This window comes from Papio anubis, chromosome 8 (genome assembly GCF_008728515.1).
Source record: "Papio anubis isolate 15944 chromosome 8, Panubis1.0, whole genome shotgun sequence".
Lineage (NCBI taxonomy): Eukaryota > Metazoa > Chordata > Mammalia > Primates > Cercopithecidae > Papio > Papio anubis.
The window spans coordinates 115786258-115808769 of record NC_044983.1 but is presented as its reverse complement, the minus strand read 5'-3'; the positions used below and the strand labels follow the sequence as shown (position 1 = coordinate 115808769).

The window sequence follows — 22512 nt, the reverse complement described above, 5'->3', positions numbered from 1 at the left end:
AAGTATCTTGAAACAAATCTGACTTTTTCCTCTATAACTGAATTTTACATGGGATAAAGGTTAAGGCACACCAGAAAGTATAAGAAGGAAATGAAGCAAGGTTAGGCCCTGGCTTTTGTTACTTACATTTTCTGTACTTCAAGTAGGTTATGATGTTATTTATTGCACAAAACTATTCTGAGAAATGGGTAAACAAAAGTGGAATATGATTTATAACGGAAATTTAAGAAGCAGTATTATTTATTTCTTTTTTTTGGAGTCTCACTCTGTCGCCCAGGCTGGGGTGCAGTGGTATGATCTCGCCTCACTGCAACTTACGCCTCCTAGGTTCAAGCGTTTCTCCTGCCTCTTCCTCCCCTACTCAGGAGGAGCTGGGATTACAGGCACCTGCTACCATGCCCAGCTAATTTTTGTGTTTTTAGTGGAGACAGGGTTTCACCATGTTGGCCAGGCTGGTCTTGAACTCCTGACCTCAAGTGATCCGCCAGCCTCGGCTTCCCAAAGTGTTGGGATTACAGGCATGTAATCCAAGAAGCATCCAGCCAAGAAGCAGCATTATTTCTAGAAGATTTTTTCCTTGGTAGAGTAAACTAAACTTTAGGCATTTAGTTAAATCCTTTTCTGCAGGGGAATAATTAAAGTCAACTTGAATCTTTGGTAACAATAAAAGTATTTACTTCCTACTATCACACATGTGGGACCCAGATCTTTCTTTGCCTGAGAATGTAGTCATTGACACCTACTTTAAGAGGCAGCAACTTTTTAAGTATCAGAGGGTATAGAGACTAACTGCTGATTTCAGTTCTTTTTCTGAAGTAGGTTTTCTTTTTTGAGACGGAGTCTCGCGCTGTCGCCCAGGCTGGAGTGCAGTGGCCGGATCTCAGCTCACTCCAAGCTCCGCCTCCCGGGTTCACGCCATTCTCCGGCCTCAGCCTCCCGAGTAGCTGGGACTACAGGCGCTGCCACCTCGCCCGGCTATTTTTTGTATTTCTTAGTAGAGACGGGGTTTCACCGTGTTAGCCAGGATGGTCTCGATCTCCTGACCTCGTGATCCGCCCATCTCGGCCTCCCAAAGTGCTGGGATTACAGGCTTGAGCCACCGCGCCCGGCCTGAAGTAGGTTTTCAATCAGCTGGCATGTTAGAACTAATCATATGTCGAGTTTATATAAAATATTCATGCTCAAGCCTTTCCACACCTAGAACTACAGAGATATATCAAAATCTGGGAAAGAAGAGGGTCACTGCAATTAGATTAAGCTCTCTGGGTTATTCTGATAAATCATCCTTCTCTGAGTTGGAAACCACTGTTGTAATGTAATGGATCATGGTCCTGAAGCTCAGAACTTCAGGAAATGGGGAAATTATGCAACAGTGGTCTTTAAATAGTTAATAGGTAAAATGAAATACAAGGGGCTGACCGGGCATGGTGGCTCACGCCTGTAATCCCAGCACTTTGGGAGGCTGAAGCGGGTGGATCGCCTAAGGTCAGGAGTTTGAGACCAGTCGGGTAAACATGGCGAAACTCTGTCTCTACTAAAAGTACAAAAATTATCCAGGCGTAGTGGTGTGTGTCTGTAATCTCAGCTACTCAGGAGGCTGAGGTAGGAGAATCGCTTGAATCCAGGAGGCAGAGGTTGCAGTGAGCTGAGATCACGACATTGCACTCTAGCCTCCCAAGTGACAGAGCAAGACTCCGTGACCCCAACAACAAAAAAAATAAAAATGAATGAATGAATGAAAGAAAGAAAGAAAGAAAGAAAGAAAGAAAGAAAGAAAGAAAGACTGACCGATCAGGGGCTTGAGTTCAGAAGAGTTGGAAATGGTATGTAGAAGGGCAAATAAATAGTAGAGTACTAAGAATAAATTTGCTGTCACATTTCCCCCCTATGGCATTAGTAATGAAAACTGTCCTGCCACTGAAAATTATCTAGGGTACTATGATAAGCATTTGAAATTATTACATTAAAATGTAAGATTCATACCAATTAATGAATCCTAAAAAGCAGACATTATATTCAAATGCATCCATTTAAATTATTCCAAAAAAGTAACACTAGTAAATTACAATGACCCCAGTATTTTGATGATTATTAAAATAACTTTGTAAAATGGAAATCTTTAAGTATCTAGCATTTTACTTCTTTCCTTTACCATACTGTCTTCTCATTTCTCATATCAATCGCCCTCAGCAACCTTACCTATTTTTGTTTAATTTCACTCGCAAGTTTTTCTTTCTAAAATAAACATGTTGATAAATACGTCAATGTTTATTATTTCCTTGGTATATACATGAGTCATATTTGTATTTTAACACAGCATTTTGGATGGCTTCTTGTGCAGGTAAACATTTAATAAGAGCATATAGGTTCCTGATTTATTACCATGAAAACTCATCCTTCAACTTTAATGTTAACAGAAGATACATTTGACAGCAATGGAGTTATTTACTAACACTTAAGAATCACATCAAATTTTCCTGAATAAATCACCTACAATTAGTTTCCAGAAAGAACTAACTTTGTCTCCTCTACAATGCATCTAGAAAGATATTCTGCCAGAAAGAGTACAACTTACATAAATAACTCAGTTTAGGCAAACTGACTGACTCTGCCAGTTTGTGCTTAATGATTTCAAAGGACAATAATCCAATTAACTAAATAGATAAAAACATGTATATTTCTTTACTTTCTTGATTCCCACAACAAAAGGTTATCCATCTTTCAAAGTTATGAGAAAAAAAATTACTCCAAAATTACATAATTTTTATGTCATTAAAATCATTAAATCATTAAGACTCTCAAATTTTCAAAGTTGCTCTTTATCTCTCTCTCTAGTGAACATGCACATAAAGCAATAATGTTCCAGCAATATTTCTGAGATGTAATTGCCTTCGAATAACACCTTTCCAAAATTCACCTTTAAAGGCAATATTTATCATAGTATAATTCAAATTAAGCTTGTAAAAGTGATCAAAGTGATCTACAATTTTTAAGGGCTTTTGGAAGGTTTTCAAAATAATGAATTAACAATTAAAAAGACATTAGAGTAATGAGTAAATTATTCAATTCTCACAGGTATTTGATGTCACAATTTTATGGGCAATTTTGTCAATGTCAGCAACATGCAGCATTTATTAACTAGTAACTTAGTGAAAACTGTCTTGGAAGTCAAATTAGTTGTAAATTATTCACGTAGACACTGAATTCTTACTTGGTAATGTCATAGTTTCAAAAGCATTTTTATTATACTTTCCTGTTCTTCAGGTGAAAGGTCATGCTTTTTGCTACTATTAGGCATGCCTGACAATGCTCATGCTGAGTAGTGGCAATATCAACACTAGAGTAACACAGAAAAGAGAACTAAAATCAAAATTTTGTAAGTCAAAATTCCAATTTTTTATTAGAAAGTATTACCTTTGCATACCAAATAGAAGTTACTGACTTCTACAGTGAATATGGTGAGTTTGCTTTTCTTATTCCTGTTTCTCATAAGAGAAATAAAAGAGAATATAAATTCGAAACCACAAAGCAGTAGGATATTTTGCTAAGGTAAAAAGTGAAGATTAAGGCCAACAGACAAATATTGGGATCAAACTTATAAATTTTCCCTGAGTAGCATAGGGCATCAATGAACTATGGAAATGAGACACAATTTTATTTAAAAGTAATTTTTAAAAAGTTAATTGTAAATTATAAGTTTATAACCTACCCCTTTTGAATGGGTAAAGGTTGAAGATCTCCAACGGGTAATCCATCTGAGGTAAAGTACTTCAGCAGTTCTTTAGCATCCAATAATGTGATTGAGTCCCGAGGACCCTCTTTGTGGCCCAGCAACTGTTCAGATGAATGAGGTAATGAACCACTTCTGGGAAAATAATGTTATGCAGATTTATTAAAAGTGGATTCAATCCAGAGAGAAGCCAGAGTCAGAAAAAAAAAAAAGTAAATTCAAATTCACCACAGTCAGGAACCAGAAAAATACAACAGGAACACTGGAGAATTAAACATTTAGGAAAGATAATAAAGTAAAATATTTGCAAATCACTGAGTTTCTAACTATATTTTAAAAACTCTTTAGGTCACAATAAAACTTGCAATTATCATGTCAACAAGTAGTATTTTCACTACTTAAACAGAATTACACTATCTATTAATGATGACCTATTATTCAGTGGTGTGAAGTTACCAATTCTATAACACTTAAATCTAAATTCTCTTGTATGTTCTGAAATCCCACAATAACATAAATTTTTGAGGGAAGCAACTGAATGTTCCAATTTTCCACGAACTGGAAAGATTACTTGAAGCACAACCAGGAAATGAGACAATAATCAGAAATCTCCCCAAAGTCTCTTGTAGCCATGATTATGACATTATGAATAAGCACTGAATCATTATTATATACCTGAAATACATGCAGGACTTTATATTTTTTCAAACTACTTTACATATAATATATTCTTAATCCTCACAAGTTTCCTTGAAAAAGATGGAATAGGTCTTATCTCAAAATGAAATAATAACTAAAAATAAGTACTTTATAAAGTGAAAATCACCACGCCAAGCTTAAAAAGGAATCATTATTCCTATTTGTCAAGTAAAGATGCTAACATACAAAAGGTTGTATTATAGACTCAGGGTGATACAGCTATTTAAAATGACAGAACTAGACTAACTCCAAATTAGTTACTATTTCTACTCTATCACTCCATAAATGAAAAAACAAAAACTCACAGAAAGTTTTAAATACTGGAAAGTGAAAAACTGTAGTTTCAGTTAGATGTTTCCAGTTAGAGGTTTCACTATGCACTGAATCACAGATCACCATAGCTCTGTTACCATAGCATAAAGGAAATATTTCAACGTCTATACAGAAAATTAATTTCCTAACTTTATATTAATTCAACTATTTCCTGATAATTTTATTACTCAAATTAAGCATAATTGCTGATAATGACATGATTAAAATACTGACACTACAGTTTTAAACATATTTCTATACATTAAGGGTCAATAAAATACTGATAGTGCCTCTTTCCTCTTCCTATTCCTTTGTTTTTAAAGTGAAAATATTAATCTAATAAAAACAGTCAACAAAACACTCAAATTTTCTCTGGACATCATACTCCAGCAGGGTAAGAGCTATAGAATGATTCTAATTTGTAAAGATACAGAACCATGTGCCTGTCTCAGTGTCAGCAGTGATGGCCCAGAAAAATTTAGTGCTGGGTGAAGCACCAATGCTTCCTGCCTGCTGATACCCTAAAGTATGCTCTAAAGTGAAGCCTGACAAACATGCTCTACCCCGGCTCTCCCTTCTCCCAACATTAACATAAGTGAGAGATGTGGGGAACAGGACTAAACCTATGGAAAGAAAACACATGCCAACTACCTATAGAAAGCAACATGGTCCTAAATTCCTAGTTATGAACAGACAATCTAGGACCATCAGACACTGGAGAAAAATTACACATAAGAGAAAAACACCAGAAGAACAAATAAAACAGTTGCAAATGAAAATGAGATAATTCGAGAAACAGATAAAACAAGTTTAAAGAAAATTCTAATTAATATCCTTATAGTATCATCTCAAGTCTTATTAATAAAGGAATAGGTTGCTAGAAAAAATACAGCAGAATAACAAGAGAAAATTATTAGAAATTTAAAATATGACTACCAAAAATTTTAACAGAAAAGATGAAAACAAAGGTAAAGGAAATTCCCAGAACATACAGCAGAAAAGTTAAAGAGATAGAGTATTAAGAAAAAAATGAAATTAAGAAACATCAATCCGGAATGTTTAATATTAATTAAAACAGGTATTTCAGAGAGAAAAGAAAAAAATAAAATGAAGGGAAGAATAGTATTGAAGAAATAAGATATTTATCAGAGCCACAAAAAGACAAAAGACTTGAATCTAAAACATCTCATACTATGGCCTCTTGTAATTTCAGAACATTAAAGAAAACAGAAAATTGTAAAAGTTTTAGAGACAAAATAAAATACCTATTGAGGAACAAAAATTGATCTGGCATCAGACTTCTCTTTAATATATGAAATCCAAGAAAATACAGAACGAATCTAAAACATAATCAAAAGAAATACCAGGATAACAAATACGCAGGTAGAGTCAGTCAAGTTAGAGTAGGAACTCGGAGAGAAGAAAAACAAAATTAAGAATTTTATATTGCAAACAGCATAAGGTTTAGAGACAGAAGATAAAAAGGGAAGAAAAATAGGGGTGTTAATTACTCATCTTTCCCAGTGGGAAGTTATAAGATGTCATCTAAAATTGGTAGGCAAGAAATTCAGGTTCTGTTGTGGGGAACCTGTACTTTTCTCACTCTTCTTTCTTGTCTTCTTCTGCCTAACCTATAAACACCAGGGATTCTTAAGGAGTGGTCTTAGCCTCCATTTCTTTTCGCCTCATGGTCTCATCATGTGACTTACCAACCATCATGTATTTGGAAAACTCTACTGATGATAACTCAAATTGAGTGAGTTCCAGATATCCCCACAGTCCACTTGTTATTTTCACTTGGATAATTCATAGATCAAATGTATCATCCCTAAAGAAGAGTTCTTGATTTTTTTCTCCCCAAAGCTGTCCTCACCCTAAGTTTCCACCCATTTACCCCAGAAGAACACCACTCACTCAATTGAAGCCAGAAATCTAAATCATCTTCAATGTTTCCTTTCCCTCTATTCCACATCTAATGCATCACAGGAAGCTTTTCACCAGCTTACCACCAACGTATCTCCCAAATTTGTTCTCCCAAATTTGTTCCCACTACTACTGCTCTAGTTTGAAATCAGTCATCTCTCACTTAGCCTACAGAAAGAGCCATCTGTCTCTCTGCTCTAATCTCTGCCTCCTGAAATTTATTTGCCGCAAGAAAGCGAAATTTTTGCAAAATCATATCCCATCACTCTTTCATATGAAATCCTTCCACTAATGCACTTACAATGAAATCCGAACTGTGTATGAGGACCTATTTGGTCCTATGTGACTGAATGTACTTCACCCATTTATCCATTAGGTCTCAGTTCAAATGTAACCTCTAAGAGGTCTCCCTGACCATCCACCTCATCTAACTGAGTACTACCACTTCCCTCCCCACAACAAATAAAATTATTCCCCGCCAGTCTTTTTATTTCACTCATTACACACAGAATAATTTACAATTATTATATTTACTTGTCTGGTTACTTGTTTTGATTGCTGCTGTCATTAAAAGGTAAGCTCTAGATGACAGGGGCAGAGAAACAGCTTGTTCTTCCTCATATTCCCAGTGCCTGACACATGGTTGGTATTCAATGTCTGTTTCATGTGTATGAAACAAAGTTATAGCAAGTAATAAAATACTATCCATGGAGAAGCTAAAAATAAAAATGTGATTTGTAATATTTGGGAGAAAAGTAATGTAAGAGAGCTTAGCTTCTCCTCTTTTATTCCATCATTTAACAATTATGTACTAAGGGCCTACTATGTACTGAACCAAAATAACAAAAACACAACAAAACAAAACAAAAAATCCTGCCTCCCATAGTTCATTAATAGGCACCATATAAACATATATGAATGTAAAATAGGAACAAAGTGGTTCAAATGAGGCGAGTACTTCTACTTCGTTTTACATGCTCTTGTAGTAAGATGTTTTTATATCTTCATACAGTGTGTATGTTTATTGGAGACGGTCTGAAAGGCTATACACCAAAATGTTCACTGTGATGACACAGACCTAGAAAGTACAAGTGCAGGGCAGAGCAAGATGAGTACTTCCTTTTTAACTGATATACTACTCTAGTGATTATCTATTCACAGTATGTATTTCTTTTATAATAAAACTATAAACTGCTCATATCTCATAAACATAATTTAACTATTTTAAAAAGAGTTCATTCAAATTACTGAGCTATCACGTGCTTTACTACAGATTCAAATATTACCTCATTTTTTGTTTTGTTTTTTCAAAAGTTTCCAAATTTTGAAGAACATGCCTTTCTGGCCATTCCAGAGGATTGGTTTCCATTAGACTTGAGGAATTAGGTTCCACTGGACTAAAATCTAAAGTGAAAGAAATACACATAAGTCTGAAAAGTATTAACATACTGAATTTTGCTAATAAAAGTGTGTATTTATAGACACATACATACATGTGTGTAAGTGTGTCTAAAAAGGTATACTTATCTTAGGCATTTATTAAAGACCTCTCTGATGGCCTAAACTGTGCAAAAGGCCATAGAAATGTTTGTTGCAAATAAAAATAAAATATCACCTCATAATAAATGTTATAAGCTAAAATTCACAAAATTGTCTTAGCACTATTTAGGATTCCTATGGAATAAAAGCATAACTTTGTCATTTTGGGTGAAAATAGTTCTAAATGGAAAGAAGGTAACTCGATAGAGAATATATTGGATATTCTGTGTGATTTTCATACTAGAAATAGGAATTAGCACAAGTAGACCAAAACATTTATTGTTTAAAAAGAGATTACCTTATTCTCAAAACTACAATAATAATAGATAAGTTATGATGTTCTGATGTTCTCTCTGAGAAACCAAGATGCTTAAACATTCACACCTTCAAATCACTAACATTCAATGTTATTTTCTACTAATCAAATATTATATGTAAGAATGTGCTTATCTTTCTAGATAATATGCTGCAGTGAACTACTATTGAGATTGCTGATAATATTGGGATTTTCAATGAAAACCTAAAGGGACAGTTTCCGGTCTTATTAGAAATTATTATTAATAGTAGTAATATATTCAAACTGTTTTAACACTGGCAAAATTACTAACTGTGCTACTTTTTGGATTGCAAAACTATTTGGTTTTAGAATTGTTTTGAACACTGTTCTAATAAACTCACTGAGAATTACTGAACATCAGCTATTTGACTAACTATCAACATTAACAAAAATACTCATTTGAGAAAATAATGATTTGGTAAACGAATTTTTTTTTTTCCCCCCAGAGACGGAATCTTACTCTGTCGCCCAGGCTGGAGTGCAGTGGCATGATCTCAGCTCACTGCAACCTCTGCCTCCTGGGTTCAAGTAATTCTCCTGCCTCAGGCTCCTGAGTAGCTGGGATTACAGGTACATGCCACTATGCCCAGCTCAGTTTTGTATTTTCAGTAGAGAAAAAGTTTCACCATGTTGGCCAGGTTGGTCTCGAACATCTGGCTTCAAGTGATTCATCCACCTTGGCCTCCCAAAGTGCTGGGATTATAGGTGTGAGCCACCATGCCTGGCCTGGTAAAGCAATTTTTAAACAAGAAACACAAATGAAAATGAATGCAAACTGCTATCTTACTTTCTTTTACTTATTAAACTATTTAACCTTGAATAGTTTAAAATATTTTCAAAACCTGTATTGAATTGCCCTATCTAAACACCATCCAAATACAATACTTCGCATTTTTTAGTAAAGGTGGTGAAATACTATTTTAAAGAGTAATGAACTTCATAATAAAATAACATGCTACTGAATGTCAATGTGGCTTTCTACTAAAAGTATAAAGAAAAATATCACTTGCATTTCTGCACAGCTTCATGCTATGAGTTCATAAAAGAATATAAGCAATCTTAAATAACAGTAAACATTAAATTGTTCCTAAATATTTCAATATAATATACAGCCTAAAAAATAAATTACATAGGCTAAATATTAAGAAATAGGTGGGAAAACATTCATATGTGTCATGTCTTTTGTGGAATCATTTAATACAATTCTTACAATAAAATAAAACACAGTATTTCATTTATGTGGCAGTCAAGACACTGGGCTATGCTGACAGCCAAAAAACACAAAGGCTCTCTGAGAAACCAAGAACACTGCTTTAAAAAAAAATCATTTTACAGGAGAAACACAGAAATAGACAATAGAACCAACACAATAGGGAAACAGGGAAAACTGACCTATAAAATCAAAAATTACAGCAAACAAAAAGAGATGACATTATGTGATTAATGAATTCAGGCCATTATAACCTTACACACTTAAATATGAATAAATCACAAAGAAAATGTTATATTACAAATTAATAAAGCAAGAATTATAAATAAATGCCAGAAGATTCCTTTTAAGTGTTTGAAGTAATAAAATAATGATCTGATAGAATTACCTGGAAAACTTATTTATGCAGTGTGTTGATGTGCCCAATGGTCCCATGCAAAGGAGATCGTTATTGTAGTTATTGTATTATGAGTTCAGATATCACATTTGACTTTGTCAAAGTCTTTAGCAACTTTGTGACAATGTGTAAATAAATGGTTATATTAGGCATTTTCTACATACTGACTTGTCACTTGTTATACATGCTAGAGTTTTTACCAAAAAATGAGCAGATTAAATAACTTTATTAATTACTAACAACTAATATGGATGCTTGCAAATGAGTCAGAATATGATATCTAATTGGCCTTAGTATTTCTTTCATTATGTAATTTACAGGTAGACGTATTTATTCAAATCAAAGCGACAAAAGATGTTAAAAATCGCAACTTCATTCTTAGGAGTCATGTTCAAATGCATAACCTGTCAAATTTCAGTTCAGGTTCTAAAAATCTTCCAAGTTTCTTTCATTTGTTCAATAAATACAATCTTAAAATGTGATCCAATAATTAAAAAAAAAATTACAGGAAGAGAGTATAACAGAAAACTACGGAAACTGGGGAAAGTCTGGGAAAGTCTCTTTGAGAAAGTGACATTTAAATCAATATCTGAAGAATGATCATCAGTTAATCAGGTAAAGCCTGGAAGAAAAGAATTCCAGGCAGAGGACACTGCATATATAAAGTTCCTGAGGCAGAAAGAAATGTAATGTGTCCAAGGAAAGAAAGGACTTCCTGTGATAAAAAGGAAACAGAAATGTACTGGTACTAGAATAAGTATGAAGCCAGATATCATTTAAAGTTTTTAAAACCATATGAAGGTTGACGTATTCTATGTGCAATTAGAAGCAATCAAGAAGGTCTGGGCAAAGGAGTGACATAATCTGACTGTAGATTGTGTTGATTCTTTGCTCAAACCTTTTTGATTTTAAGATGAGCTCTCCTGCAGCTCAGTGTCAAGCGTCCTTCGTACAGGTAACTTTAAGATACATATCCTTAAACTTATATAAAAGTCTTAGCAATTATTTGAGCCCTTCCTATCTTTCAACCCTCATCTCCCATATAAATCCTCTGGTAAGCCAATCTCTCTCTTGATCTCGGTTTGCCTTTTCTTACCTCCATGACCCTGAATATGGTGCTTCTACCAGGCACATCTTATCTTCTCTCTATCTAGATCTTATGCATCATTCAAGACCTGTATCAAGTTCTTTGGCTCCTAACCAGCCTTCATGACTATTCTACCCTACTTGCAGTTCTCTCCTCAAAATTCATATTTATTTAACCAGCACTTACTTTATACTAGGCAACTGCCTAAGCAATTTAAGAATAATTAATCTTCATAACAACCTATGTCATCCCTAATTTAAAGATAAAGAAGCAGAGGCAAAAAGATCAGAAAACATGCCCAAGGTCACATAGCAAGTAAGCTGCTAGTCTTGCTCCAGAGTCCATGCTATACATGGAGCTATGGTCTCTCACTTTTTGAACACATCCCCCATTTACAAGTAATCTAATAATGTCTCCAGCACCTTTCAGATTACTCTGTACGTTATTTAACTTGGGTACTGATATGCAATGGTGATGATAATGATAAAACAAGTAACATCTTTTTTGGTGCTTGTGTTAAGTGTTTTACAGGTATCAACTCATTCAATCCTCATAATAACCCTACTAATCCTCACAATAATCCTAATAAGTGGGTTATATTATTATTCCCATTTTAAACATGACGAAACAGGCACAGAGATGAATAACTTGCCTAAAGACATTTGGTTAGCAAGTAACAAAAGAGAGATTTGAACCCTGACAGTTTAGCTCCACAGCCTGTGTCCTTAAACAAGGTTATTCAAATTTATCACAACACTGGAACTCAGGAAAGCAGAAAGAAATACAACTAAATAATGAAATGATTTCCAGCCGTCTAAGTAAAGTCTGACTGTTCCTCCCCTACTGAATGTTAAATATGCGTCATCGTATCATATGGACTTTTACCTCTATTAAATTTACTATGATTACTATGATTTACTAGATTTTGCTTTCCACACTTTATGGAAATGTAGCTTAATAGAAATTCACACATTTCAGTAGCTTAGTAAGACTAAAGAGAGGCATCATCTTCAAGTGCTTCTTCCTTTGCCCAAAAGCAATTACACTGAACACAGTTAATGAAAAAAGTTACTAGAAAATTTATAATGTTTAAATAATGAGTAATACAGTTCATCACATATACATACATACTCGCATCTATATAAGTATCTATTATTATTTAAATCTGTGAAATATATTTGGATTTGACCAATACATTTTATAAGTTTTAATAATAAATGTCATAGTTGCCACACACACACACACACACACACACACACAGAGAACTAAAATTTAAAGTAATAAAAAACTTACCATTTAATATATTGAAGGTTTTAATTTTGTCCATCTTTCTTGGAATCATTTTAGGAATCACAGCATCAAAATAATCTAGAAAGTGTTTCCTTGTGAGTACTAACAGGCTTTTGAGTTCAGCAACAGAAACGGTTTCAGGCTGTTTTGCCAACTTTCTCCTTTCTATAAGACAAATCAATACAATTGACTTATTTTTTATCCGCTTTGGAGCTCATCTACTACTCTTTTGGGGAAAATATTTTCAGAAGTAAAACAAGGGAATTTCTCTAGTAAATCAACATTCCTGTTTTCAGGATTGTAGGCCTTCTTTCACTTTAATCCTATTTGTAGATAATGGGAGAATTTCCAGTTATGTGAGATAAACAGAAGTAATTCATTGATACTATAAGTTGATAACAGATAAAGGCAGGTTTACAAAAGCCTTCAGAAATATATTGCAGGGCATTAAAGTGGTCTTATGTTCACGTTTATGCAGAAATAAAACTCGTTAAACTTTCAGTTAAATATGGTAGCTTGGCCACTTCCATTTCTTCTTCTCAAAACCTAAAATCACAGCAAAGAAATAAAAAGGGAGAACAAAAGAAGGAATGACAAATAATGACATTTTTCAACAAATTTTGGAAGACATAAATGACAGCCGAGTGGTAAGTGAGTCTGCAAAGTAGAGGAAGAGCCGCCTTGGATGCCTGTAGAGAGGCACTACCAAGGAGTACAAAGTAGCTGGTAGTGAGATGCTGGACTGAAACAGGACTGGATGTAGCACAAGAAGTTAGAACTCCAGGTCCTTCCCCTACCCAACCCCCTATTCCTCAGAGTTAGGCACCACTGCTTGCATTTTTTTTTTTTTTTTGTATGGAACATCAGGTATATGAAAAGCTAGTATTGAGGCTGGGGTTAAAACTAAGGGATTAAGGAAAAGTCTGTTCATTGAAAGGTTGGACTCCAAGCCCTGATACCAGAAAGTTAACATCCACAAATGCCCCACTGGAAATATCAGAGGATTCTCCTTTGGTTAAACTGAATGCTGTCGGAGAAAAGAACTCTAGATAGCAACACTGGGGTGAAGTTAGGAGTAGAAGCTCATGAACTAAATGTTGAATTGTCACTTCACCAAACTATAGTGAAGCTTGACAGATATTACATTAGAAGTAAGCATACAAAACTTCCATTTCAAAATAGGATGGAAAGAAAAGAATATCCAGACATTTAAGGAAAGGTGTTGATGGGGAGAGGCAGCTCTTTGTTTCCCTGTGCAAAGATTTGATTCGGTTAACACTTTCAGCTCCCCTCTTCCTTCCCATCACTCACTGAGCTAGTCATGAACAAAGCATGCTCTGATAGATTCTTCTGACTTTCATCTGAGTGAGCAAGTCTTCAGGATTTATTTTCTCTGCAGACTTCTGCTGCACGGTTGGTCTGCAGTTGCCTAGCTCTGACAGTCATTCAGTAGCAAAGTTCAATGCTGGGTGTATGTATGAGGAGGCCAACTTGGCCATAGATTTAAAAAGCCATATCCTTTAATACAGCTTTCATCTATAATTTCTCTCCATCTGTATATTTCTTACATTTATTTTTCAGTTGGTTCAAATGTTGGGAGGAGAAGTGGGTATTATTCATTGGAATCCCAAACTAAAAAACATCCAAAAGAGAGACTAAGGCAAACAAACAGAAAAAAGGGAGTCCAGCAGAAACAAAAGCATTGTAGAAAACTAAACAAACTTTGCTATAATTTTCTCATAGACATATGAGAAGATACTGCACCCATGAAATAAGTACAGGATGCTTTGATAAAGAAAAAAAAATCAATGAACAAGAAATGACTCTAAAATTAAGCACACGAGAGATCAAATTTCAAAAATTCCATAGAAGAGCTGCAAAATAAAATGGAAGATATTCCCCCAAAACTAGAACAAAAACATAGTAATATGAAACTAGGAATGGAAATCAGGCATTCTGTCCAGAAAAGTCAATATCTAGTAAAAGCTCTAGAGCTCCGGAGAGAGAGAGAGCGGGAGAGAGAGAGAGAGAGAGAAAGAATGGGAGGAACAAAATTATTAAAAGGATAAAAAAAAATTCAGATTTCAAGATATGACTCTCCCATTTAAATTGCCAATCAACTACAAAGCTCAATAAATGGGACTGGTGGGGAAGAGGGGAAAGATAAACCCAATATGACTCAAAGTAAACCTTCTAGAGACAATGCTTCTGGAGACAAAGTTACCAGAAAGTGGGTAAAAACCAAACAAACCAAGATTAGATTACTACAAAGGATAGGAATTATATGTGACTTCTCAACAGAAACACAGTAAAGCAGAAGACAATGAAGCAGTATCATTGAAATTCTGAGGGAAAATGATTTTTAACCTAGAATTTTATTAGTGAAGTAAATAAATTTTCAGACACGCAAGAACTCAAAAAATTTATGCTCCATGAACTTTTGCTCAAAAAATGACTGGAAGAAGTGCACCAACCAAACAAAGGCATAATCCAATAAAAAGGAGAATAAGGTGTCTAGGAAAAAGAACATTCCAAAAGAAGAAAAGAGGAAAGGGAAATCTTCAAGATATTAGCAAGTCTAACAAGCAATCAGTCCACAGTCGAGCAAAATACGAAACACTCTAGGAAAGAAAACAATAGAGAAATAAAAAGGAACTGATGTATTTGAACACACAATGAATGTTAATGATAGGAGTGCAGCAGAAATGTTGGAGCCTCTGGAAAAACATAATAATGTTTTGTCTATACAGAAGAGTAGGCAAATTAAAAATAAGGTGATTATCAACCATAAGAAAAACAAAGAATTATATAAAAGAGATTTGATGATCATCATTTATTACATGGCTCTGCAGTAAACTTATTTATCAAATTATAATAATGTTAAAGCCAACCACTGATTTAACCAAAATTCATGACTTCACTGTAAGAAGCAGAAAGAGAATGTGAAGATTATGTGGGAAAGTGAAGTTTTTATCTTCCACAGTTAGATGTTAAGATAATGCCTGAAACTGATAAATCTAAGAAATAGCAGCATACATACATTATTTGTATAGGGGTCCCCCTGGAAGAGCTGAGGATAGCTGTCTATAAACACAGGGACTGAAAGATGGGGAGGCATGGGTGGCACATTGCTGTTTGCCTCTTGAAGCTTTTTCAGTATCATTTGATTTTTCAAACTATATCCATGTATTACTTTGATAAAAATAGTCTATTTCAAACACTTCTAGTCTAGTAACATTTTCTTCCACAATAAAATAGTAACCTAAAAGTTCATAGAAAATTCAACGCAATACGCATTTATTAATTTTAAGAGCTTACTGCCTAAAAACCACTGTACTGTGTCCTTAGACACAGAGGATTAAAGCATTATTACATTACACTACCTGAGGTCAGCACATAAATAACGCAAGGGAGTAGAATAAGGAGGAGACAACCAGTGTCAAGGTTCTACTTTAGAACATCAGCTTCATGATACAAGCCTCTGTAAAATCCTGCATCACCAAGGTGGACATTGGTAGGGTCCTTCCAGATCTGACCCAAGGTAACTAACATGGCTTCCACAATCAAGAACATTAGGAAGAGTAAAATGAGAGCTATAATATATTCTGTCTCTATTACATCCTCTTAGTGAGAAAATCATAAGCCTCATTGTCTTTTTCTGCACAATCTGCTGGGAGCCATTCCAAAACAAAAAGTTACCGATGGTTTGGTTTTATCTGGAAGATGTACAGAGTAATCTGCTTCAGAAATTAGCCCCTATGTTGTTATTAATGTTAAAAATATACTCAAATCTGGTTGGGCGTGTTGGCTTACTCCTGTAATCCTGGCACTTTGGGAGGCCAAAGCAGATGGATCACCTGAGGTCAAGAGTTCGAGATCAGCCTGGCCAACATGGAGAAACCTCATCTCTACTAAAAATACAAAAATTAGCCAGGCATGGTGGTACACGCCTGTAATGCTAGCTACTTGAGAGGCTGAAGCACAAGAATCACTTGAACTCGGGAGGTAGAAGTTGCAGTGAGCTAAGATCATGCCACTGCACTCCAGCCTGCGTGACAGAGCAAAATTCTGTCTCAAAAAAAAAATTATATATATATATGTGTGTGTGTGTATATATGTGTGTATATATATGTGTATATATATGTGTGTATATATATGTGTATATATATGTGTATATATACACACACACACACACACACTCAAATCTGAACCTGAACCTGACCTATATTTATTAAACCTGTCAATTATATTACAATTTGAAAAACAGAGTAAGAATCCATATTGACCTTAATGATTAAGAAATGGAGAGAGAAAATAGATAAAGTTTACAAGTTATGAGTAGGATAATTTACCTAGGCAAAACATCATCTCCACACAAGTGAGTTTGCATATAAGTGGCAGATAAATATCTGAGAGAAAAACATTGGACTAAAGTCTAAAAATGAGTCAGCATAAGAACGCTATTTTCCTAAAAAAGCTAGTAATAACTAAGGATTTATTAAAGAAAAATGTAGAAGCAGAACATCCAAAGGAATCAGCAGGTCGAGCATAAGCTTTGCACTGGGTTTTATACATTTAACAAAGATGTAGGGAGCTCAGAGTAGAGACTGCAATACTGGAGCAAAATGATAATACTGCTGTTTTCATACTTGTATCATACTGAACAGTCTTTTATTTAAAAATTGTTCAGCATTCTCAAGCCTTTTCTTGAAAAATCAGTGAAACAAGATTTTTAATATTTCCAAATACAGAAAGTTCTAAATTACCAACAAATTTGGTAAAATATAAATCGCAAGCTTATAAATTTTAAATATCATCATTCTAATTAAATAGTATTACATGTAATTTTCAAAATAAAATTAATGAAAATAAACTAATTTTAAAAATTAAGCCCTAACAAATTTTATTTCATTTTTGTGTTATTTTAAAAAACAAAGTGCCTCCATAGTGTTATTAGTGAGTACATTTTTGTGCAAATTTTTCTAGCTATTCTTTCTAATTTAGTATTAGAAAAATACTGGAAAGAGTAATAGGTCTACTCAGTGTTTTGCTGATAATTTGAGGAAATCTTTTTGAACAAGTTTTGTTTTTCTGTAAACACTATAATCTCTGTATGGATACTGAACCACTAATTTTTTTCCAAAGAGAGCTGTTCCCATTATATTCTTTAGTTTTCGTCATGTACAAATAAGTTAACTGCATTGCTTTAAGTACTTTTCTGTTCACACTTCACTTATTTGAAAATCACTGAAGTAGACGCTTAAGACATGCTTACATTGGAAACTTTCTTTTGCTGTCATTTGCCTCTGCCTTTTGAGACACAGGCATTCTAAACAGATGCATCTTTGTCTCCAAGTTTTTAATCCAGTATTAACTCTCTGGGTAGAGAAGAGATTTGTTCAGGAAGTATTTTCATCATAAATAGATTAACTGGATCATTAATCTGAATCAAGATTTAACATTGCAGATTGCAAAATGGCCATTTCATGGACATATCCAGAGCAAGTGTCTCTAGCAGCAACTAGCTCTAAGGTCTTCTTCAGTTTCAGGTTCCCACCTTACTCTGCCCAGTCTAGTGGCATCCCTACGATGTTTATTACTATTATTATTTTTTGCATTTCTGTACCCTCTCCTGCCCTCTCACCAACTCTGCTGAACTTTCCACTCACACCTCTAGGCAGCAACCTAGTTATAGCTGTCATATTTCGCTTCCCACAAAACCAGGAGGGATGGCCCGCTTGGGGTTAAGTCTTCTTTCACAAAGAAGAGATGCACCAGCTTCAGAGAGGTCCCTGCTCCTCTGATAGTTTTTCTTTTTGGAAAGGTGAGGAACAGAGGTGAAGATGAAACAGTGGAGATGTTGAAGGAACTGAGTTATAAAAAGCTGCAGGAGGCTTATTGCAAGGAAATCAGGGCCTGACGGGTTTTTGGCAGGAACAGAGCAAAGTTAAAAAATGAGTAATACTGATGTCTGAAATAAACATTTTATATCCATAACAATACTGGTATTTCAGTATATATGTGTGTGTGTGTTTATGTATTTGTTGGTTATAGCATGTACTACACTTTATTAAAAATGATTTGCCTTTCTAATTACACTTTCCTTGAGCAAACATCATTTTCTTGGTTTAAAAGAAAAAAAACACCAATGGTTAGAGGAGCTCAAGACTACACAATTACCCTGGATTTTTACAATTGAAAAAGTTTGTAATCTTTACATGAATAATTGAGACCAAGCATTCTAAAATTATCTTCTATTGAATAGGTAGGCTACTGAATTCACACTTTTAAGATATGTTTTTAAAGAAAAGAATGATCGTTCTTATTTTATAATATATGTAATGTATAATTCGAATATCTTTTTTTCTACATACAACTAAGGAAGACTCACAATTTGAATCAATTTCTTAGAAATTACATAACAATAAATAAGTTCAATTAGGCAACAAATGAATGCTTAAAATTTGTATTAAAAAATAAGACTGATAGCCAAATTAACTGTAAAAGAGAAAACGTGAAATTATGACTCTTTTCTGAATAAATCTATAATGCCAATGTCACTCAGCACATGAAATGTTCTTACTTATTATTGATGATCATTATTAAACTCTAAGAATCAATGCTCAAGGTAACACATTAATTTCCCTAAGACTTGCATTTTTTCCTATTTGTAGCATCCAACTTCTGCTACCAAAAATATATAAAAAGATATTTTATCAAGAGTTCTACACTAAACAGAAAAATAAAACTTACATACCTTTTCTAGCATCCAATTAAAAACAAATTTTGAAATACAAAATTTGCTGATGAAGTATTTTTATAACTGTTAACAGTGATGTACAAATAAACAGAAACATTCTGAATCTAGTGAAAATATCTCTTCTACTCTACATCATCGCTATCAAAAATAGTTCTATAAATAAGTAGCGTAACTAAAAGATAAACTATATAAGAAGAAGTGTGCAAATAAAGGTAGCTTATGTCCGAACAAGTCAACATTTTTAGAGTAGGATGAAATATACAAATTGTTACTTACTTAGGCATTCTTTCAAAGCTAAAACTTGAACATTAGCTAACTGTTTCTCTCTTTGTACAATCTGCTCCCCAGAAAAATGTGGAAGTGATAACAAGTCAAAAGGAAAACCTGAGCAATAAGAAAAAAAAAAGGTCAACATTAACAATGCCCTTTGCCAACAATTAGTACTCAGTTCCTGGAAAATGTGTTACAGCAATGATTTAACAAAAAATAAAAACCAATCACTCACCTCTCTTGATCTTATATATTTCAAAGTAAATAATAATAATAATTATGCAGCAGAAAAGAAGCATACTCAATTATTTTGCATTTTAAACATTGACCTGATTTTTAAATTGAGGGAATTAGATAGTAAAGCAGAATTCCCTGAATCACATTTTCTTCTACCTAATCAGAAATCACAGATAGGGAACGGGAGCCAGTCTCTAAAGATACCCCCAAAAGCCACTGAATGAACCACATCTCCTGTTATTCCTTTTTGTGCAGTACCCTCCACCATGAATCCAACCTAGATCAATGTGCTGGATGGTGCCATGATAGCCTTAGCCGTGTCTCTCTCCCCATTCTTCATGCCCATAGTACTCAGAATAACTGTAGAACGTACTGGAAATGTACTATCTTGAAATAGGGAGGAACTGTCCAAGATAGCTTGGGTTTTTTTCCTTTGTACCCTAAAAGCAGGATGTCCTTTAAAGCGTTGCCCAATGAGTCACATGGCCCCTGAAATACAGAAGCCAGGTCAGGCTGCCTTTTGGGGTCCCTTAGCTGTGGTGCAAACGGCACACATGCAGTCAAGACTCCATCTGCCCTGGGAAGCTTTCCTGAGCCTTGGGGTCCTGGCTCACAACAGATCCTAGGCTTCTTTTGTTCTTGCTGCCTATCTGTAAGTAATAAACCTGCTTCACATAACTTGCATGTGAGTGTGTTCTGTCACACTGGACTAGGACAAATTGGTGACCAGTACATGGTGGACCTAAATAGTAGCCCAGGGGACAGCAGAAAGATGTATTTAGACTCCTGTTACTGGTGGTTGGCATAGTGATGATCTTCCCTATTCTCCACGCTGTGGCAGTCCTCCCTTAAGACTGCTAATTATTGGACATGCTTCATACTATGTAACAAGGTAACGTAAATGTGACACTGAATGACTTCTAGCTAGGACACAGAAACCCTTGCAGCTTCACAGAACAATTGCTCTAAGTCAGCAACAATATAAGAAGTCAGCCTAGGCCGGGCGCAGTGGCTCACACCTGTAATCCCAGCAGTTTGGGAGGCTGAGGTGGGCAGATCACGAGGTCAAGAGATCGAGACCATCCTGGCCAACATGGTGAAACCCTGTCTCTATTAAAAATACAAAAATTAGCTGGGCATGGTGGCGCACACCTGTAGTCCCAGCTACTCCGGAGGCTGAGGCAGGAGAATTGCTTGAACCTGGGAGGCAGAGGTTGCAGTGAGCGAAGATTGCGCCACTGCACTCCAGCCTAGTGACAGAGCAAGACTATGTCTCAAAATAAAAAAGTCAGTGAGTCTACCCTAAGACCATGATGTTTTAAGGAAGCCCAAGCTAGCTGTGAGGAAAGGGCCTGTGGAGAGAAAATCAGACCTCATCTGTTCCAGCCATCTTAGCCCAGGCACCAAACATGGGTGTGAAGAAGCTATCTTAGACATCAAGCCCTGTGGAATCTTCAAATGACTGGAGCCATAGTGTATGTGACTGTAATCATATGCACGACCTCAAAATAGAAACATCCAGCTGAGCCCATTCAACCCACAGGACCATGAGAGATAATAATAAACTGCTATTTTTAAGCTAAATTTGGGATAGTTTGTTATGCAGCAATCAATAACCTAAATAATAAAGCCTGGGAAGAGGGAAAGATGGGCAATAAAATAGAACGTGTGGCTTGAGACCATGTAAATGAAAATGAGAAATATAGCAAAATACATGTATTTAAAGTGGAAAATACTAAAAATTTCATTTTTAGAATTGAAGGCTGATCTACTAAATTTTACTAGGTATAATGTAAAAGGAATTTGCTCTTTGCACATTAAATTGTAAAAAAATGTCATAATATGTTTTAAATAAAAGGTAAATTAATGAGAGAGAATGGAGTTTGGGGAAAATAAATTCATTAAATTTTTAATATTTCTTCTACTTAAAGCCACATATGCTAACTACACACACAAACAATGTAAACATGTTTTAATACCTAAAGTTAACACTTACTCAATTTGGCTTCTTCTGTCTTTGTTTTCATCTTTCCATGAATTAAACTGAGTGCAAATGAGCCATTGATCTGGTTGGCTGAGTGAATCAATGTGGCTTTACATCTTCTATTGCCATTACCTTGTAACAAGAGATAATAGCTTGAACACTCTCCTTTCACTTCAACATCTGGAACTAAACAAAAACAATTATCTTGTTAAGTATGTGAAAATTCAGCACACAACACAACAGAATCATACATTTGATCCACAGGATATAATAAAATTTTTATGTTATTTTAAAACAAGCTATTCATACATTCAGGGCTAGTAGTCGTTCATTTAATTCAGAAGGCTGTTAAGGCAAAAAATCATAACAAACAATTACAAAGCATAAATCTTTTATGTGTACTCATTCTTTAACTTTTGATATGGCTTATCAGAGTTCTACAGTATATTTCTTAAATAACCACATCAATAATGTTTACAGCTTCCATTTCTTCAAAGGGGAATAAACTGACTCCTACAAACACACACAACTTAATTGATGGAAGCAGAAGGGTACAGCTATACTCGGGAGTAGCTTTTTGCTTCTTGCAGTGGGCATCCATAATGTATTTTACAGAGGGAATGGAGAGCATTCATTAATCTGGCATGCCAGTTATGTGAAGGTCAGTTAAGACAGCATCCAGTATATTTTAAAAGCAAATCAAGTGAGGGTTATAGTGAAGGTTGAAGAAAAACTGT

General features: G+C 34.8%; 1 protein-coding gene across 2 annotated transcripts in view; it reads right to left on the bottom strand.

The window, feature by feature from the left end:
* The window catches only part of MTBP (MDM2 binding protein), a 99909-nt gene that overhangs the window by 34390 nt on the left and 43007 nt on the right, over window positions 1-22512 (bottom strand). For both annotated transcript variants that reach the window (XR_004175853.1, XM_021942882.2), the window contains exons 12-16: window positions 21788-21961; window positions 19561-19668; window positions 12528-12689; window positions 7951-8068; window positions 3710-3865 (exon numbers count right to left, since the gene is read on the bottom strand). Coding sequence is in view for 1 of the 2 variants with exons in the window: in XM_021942882.2 (XP_021798574.2) it covers window positions 3710-3865; window positions 7951-8068; window positions 12528-12689; window positions 19561-19668; window positions 21788-21961 (718 nt within the window). In the remaining variant the exon portion in view is untranslated. The remainder of the gene's footprint in view (window positions 1-3709; window positions 3866-7950; window positions 8069-12527; window positions 12690-19560; window positions 19669-21787; window positions 21962-22512) is intronic.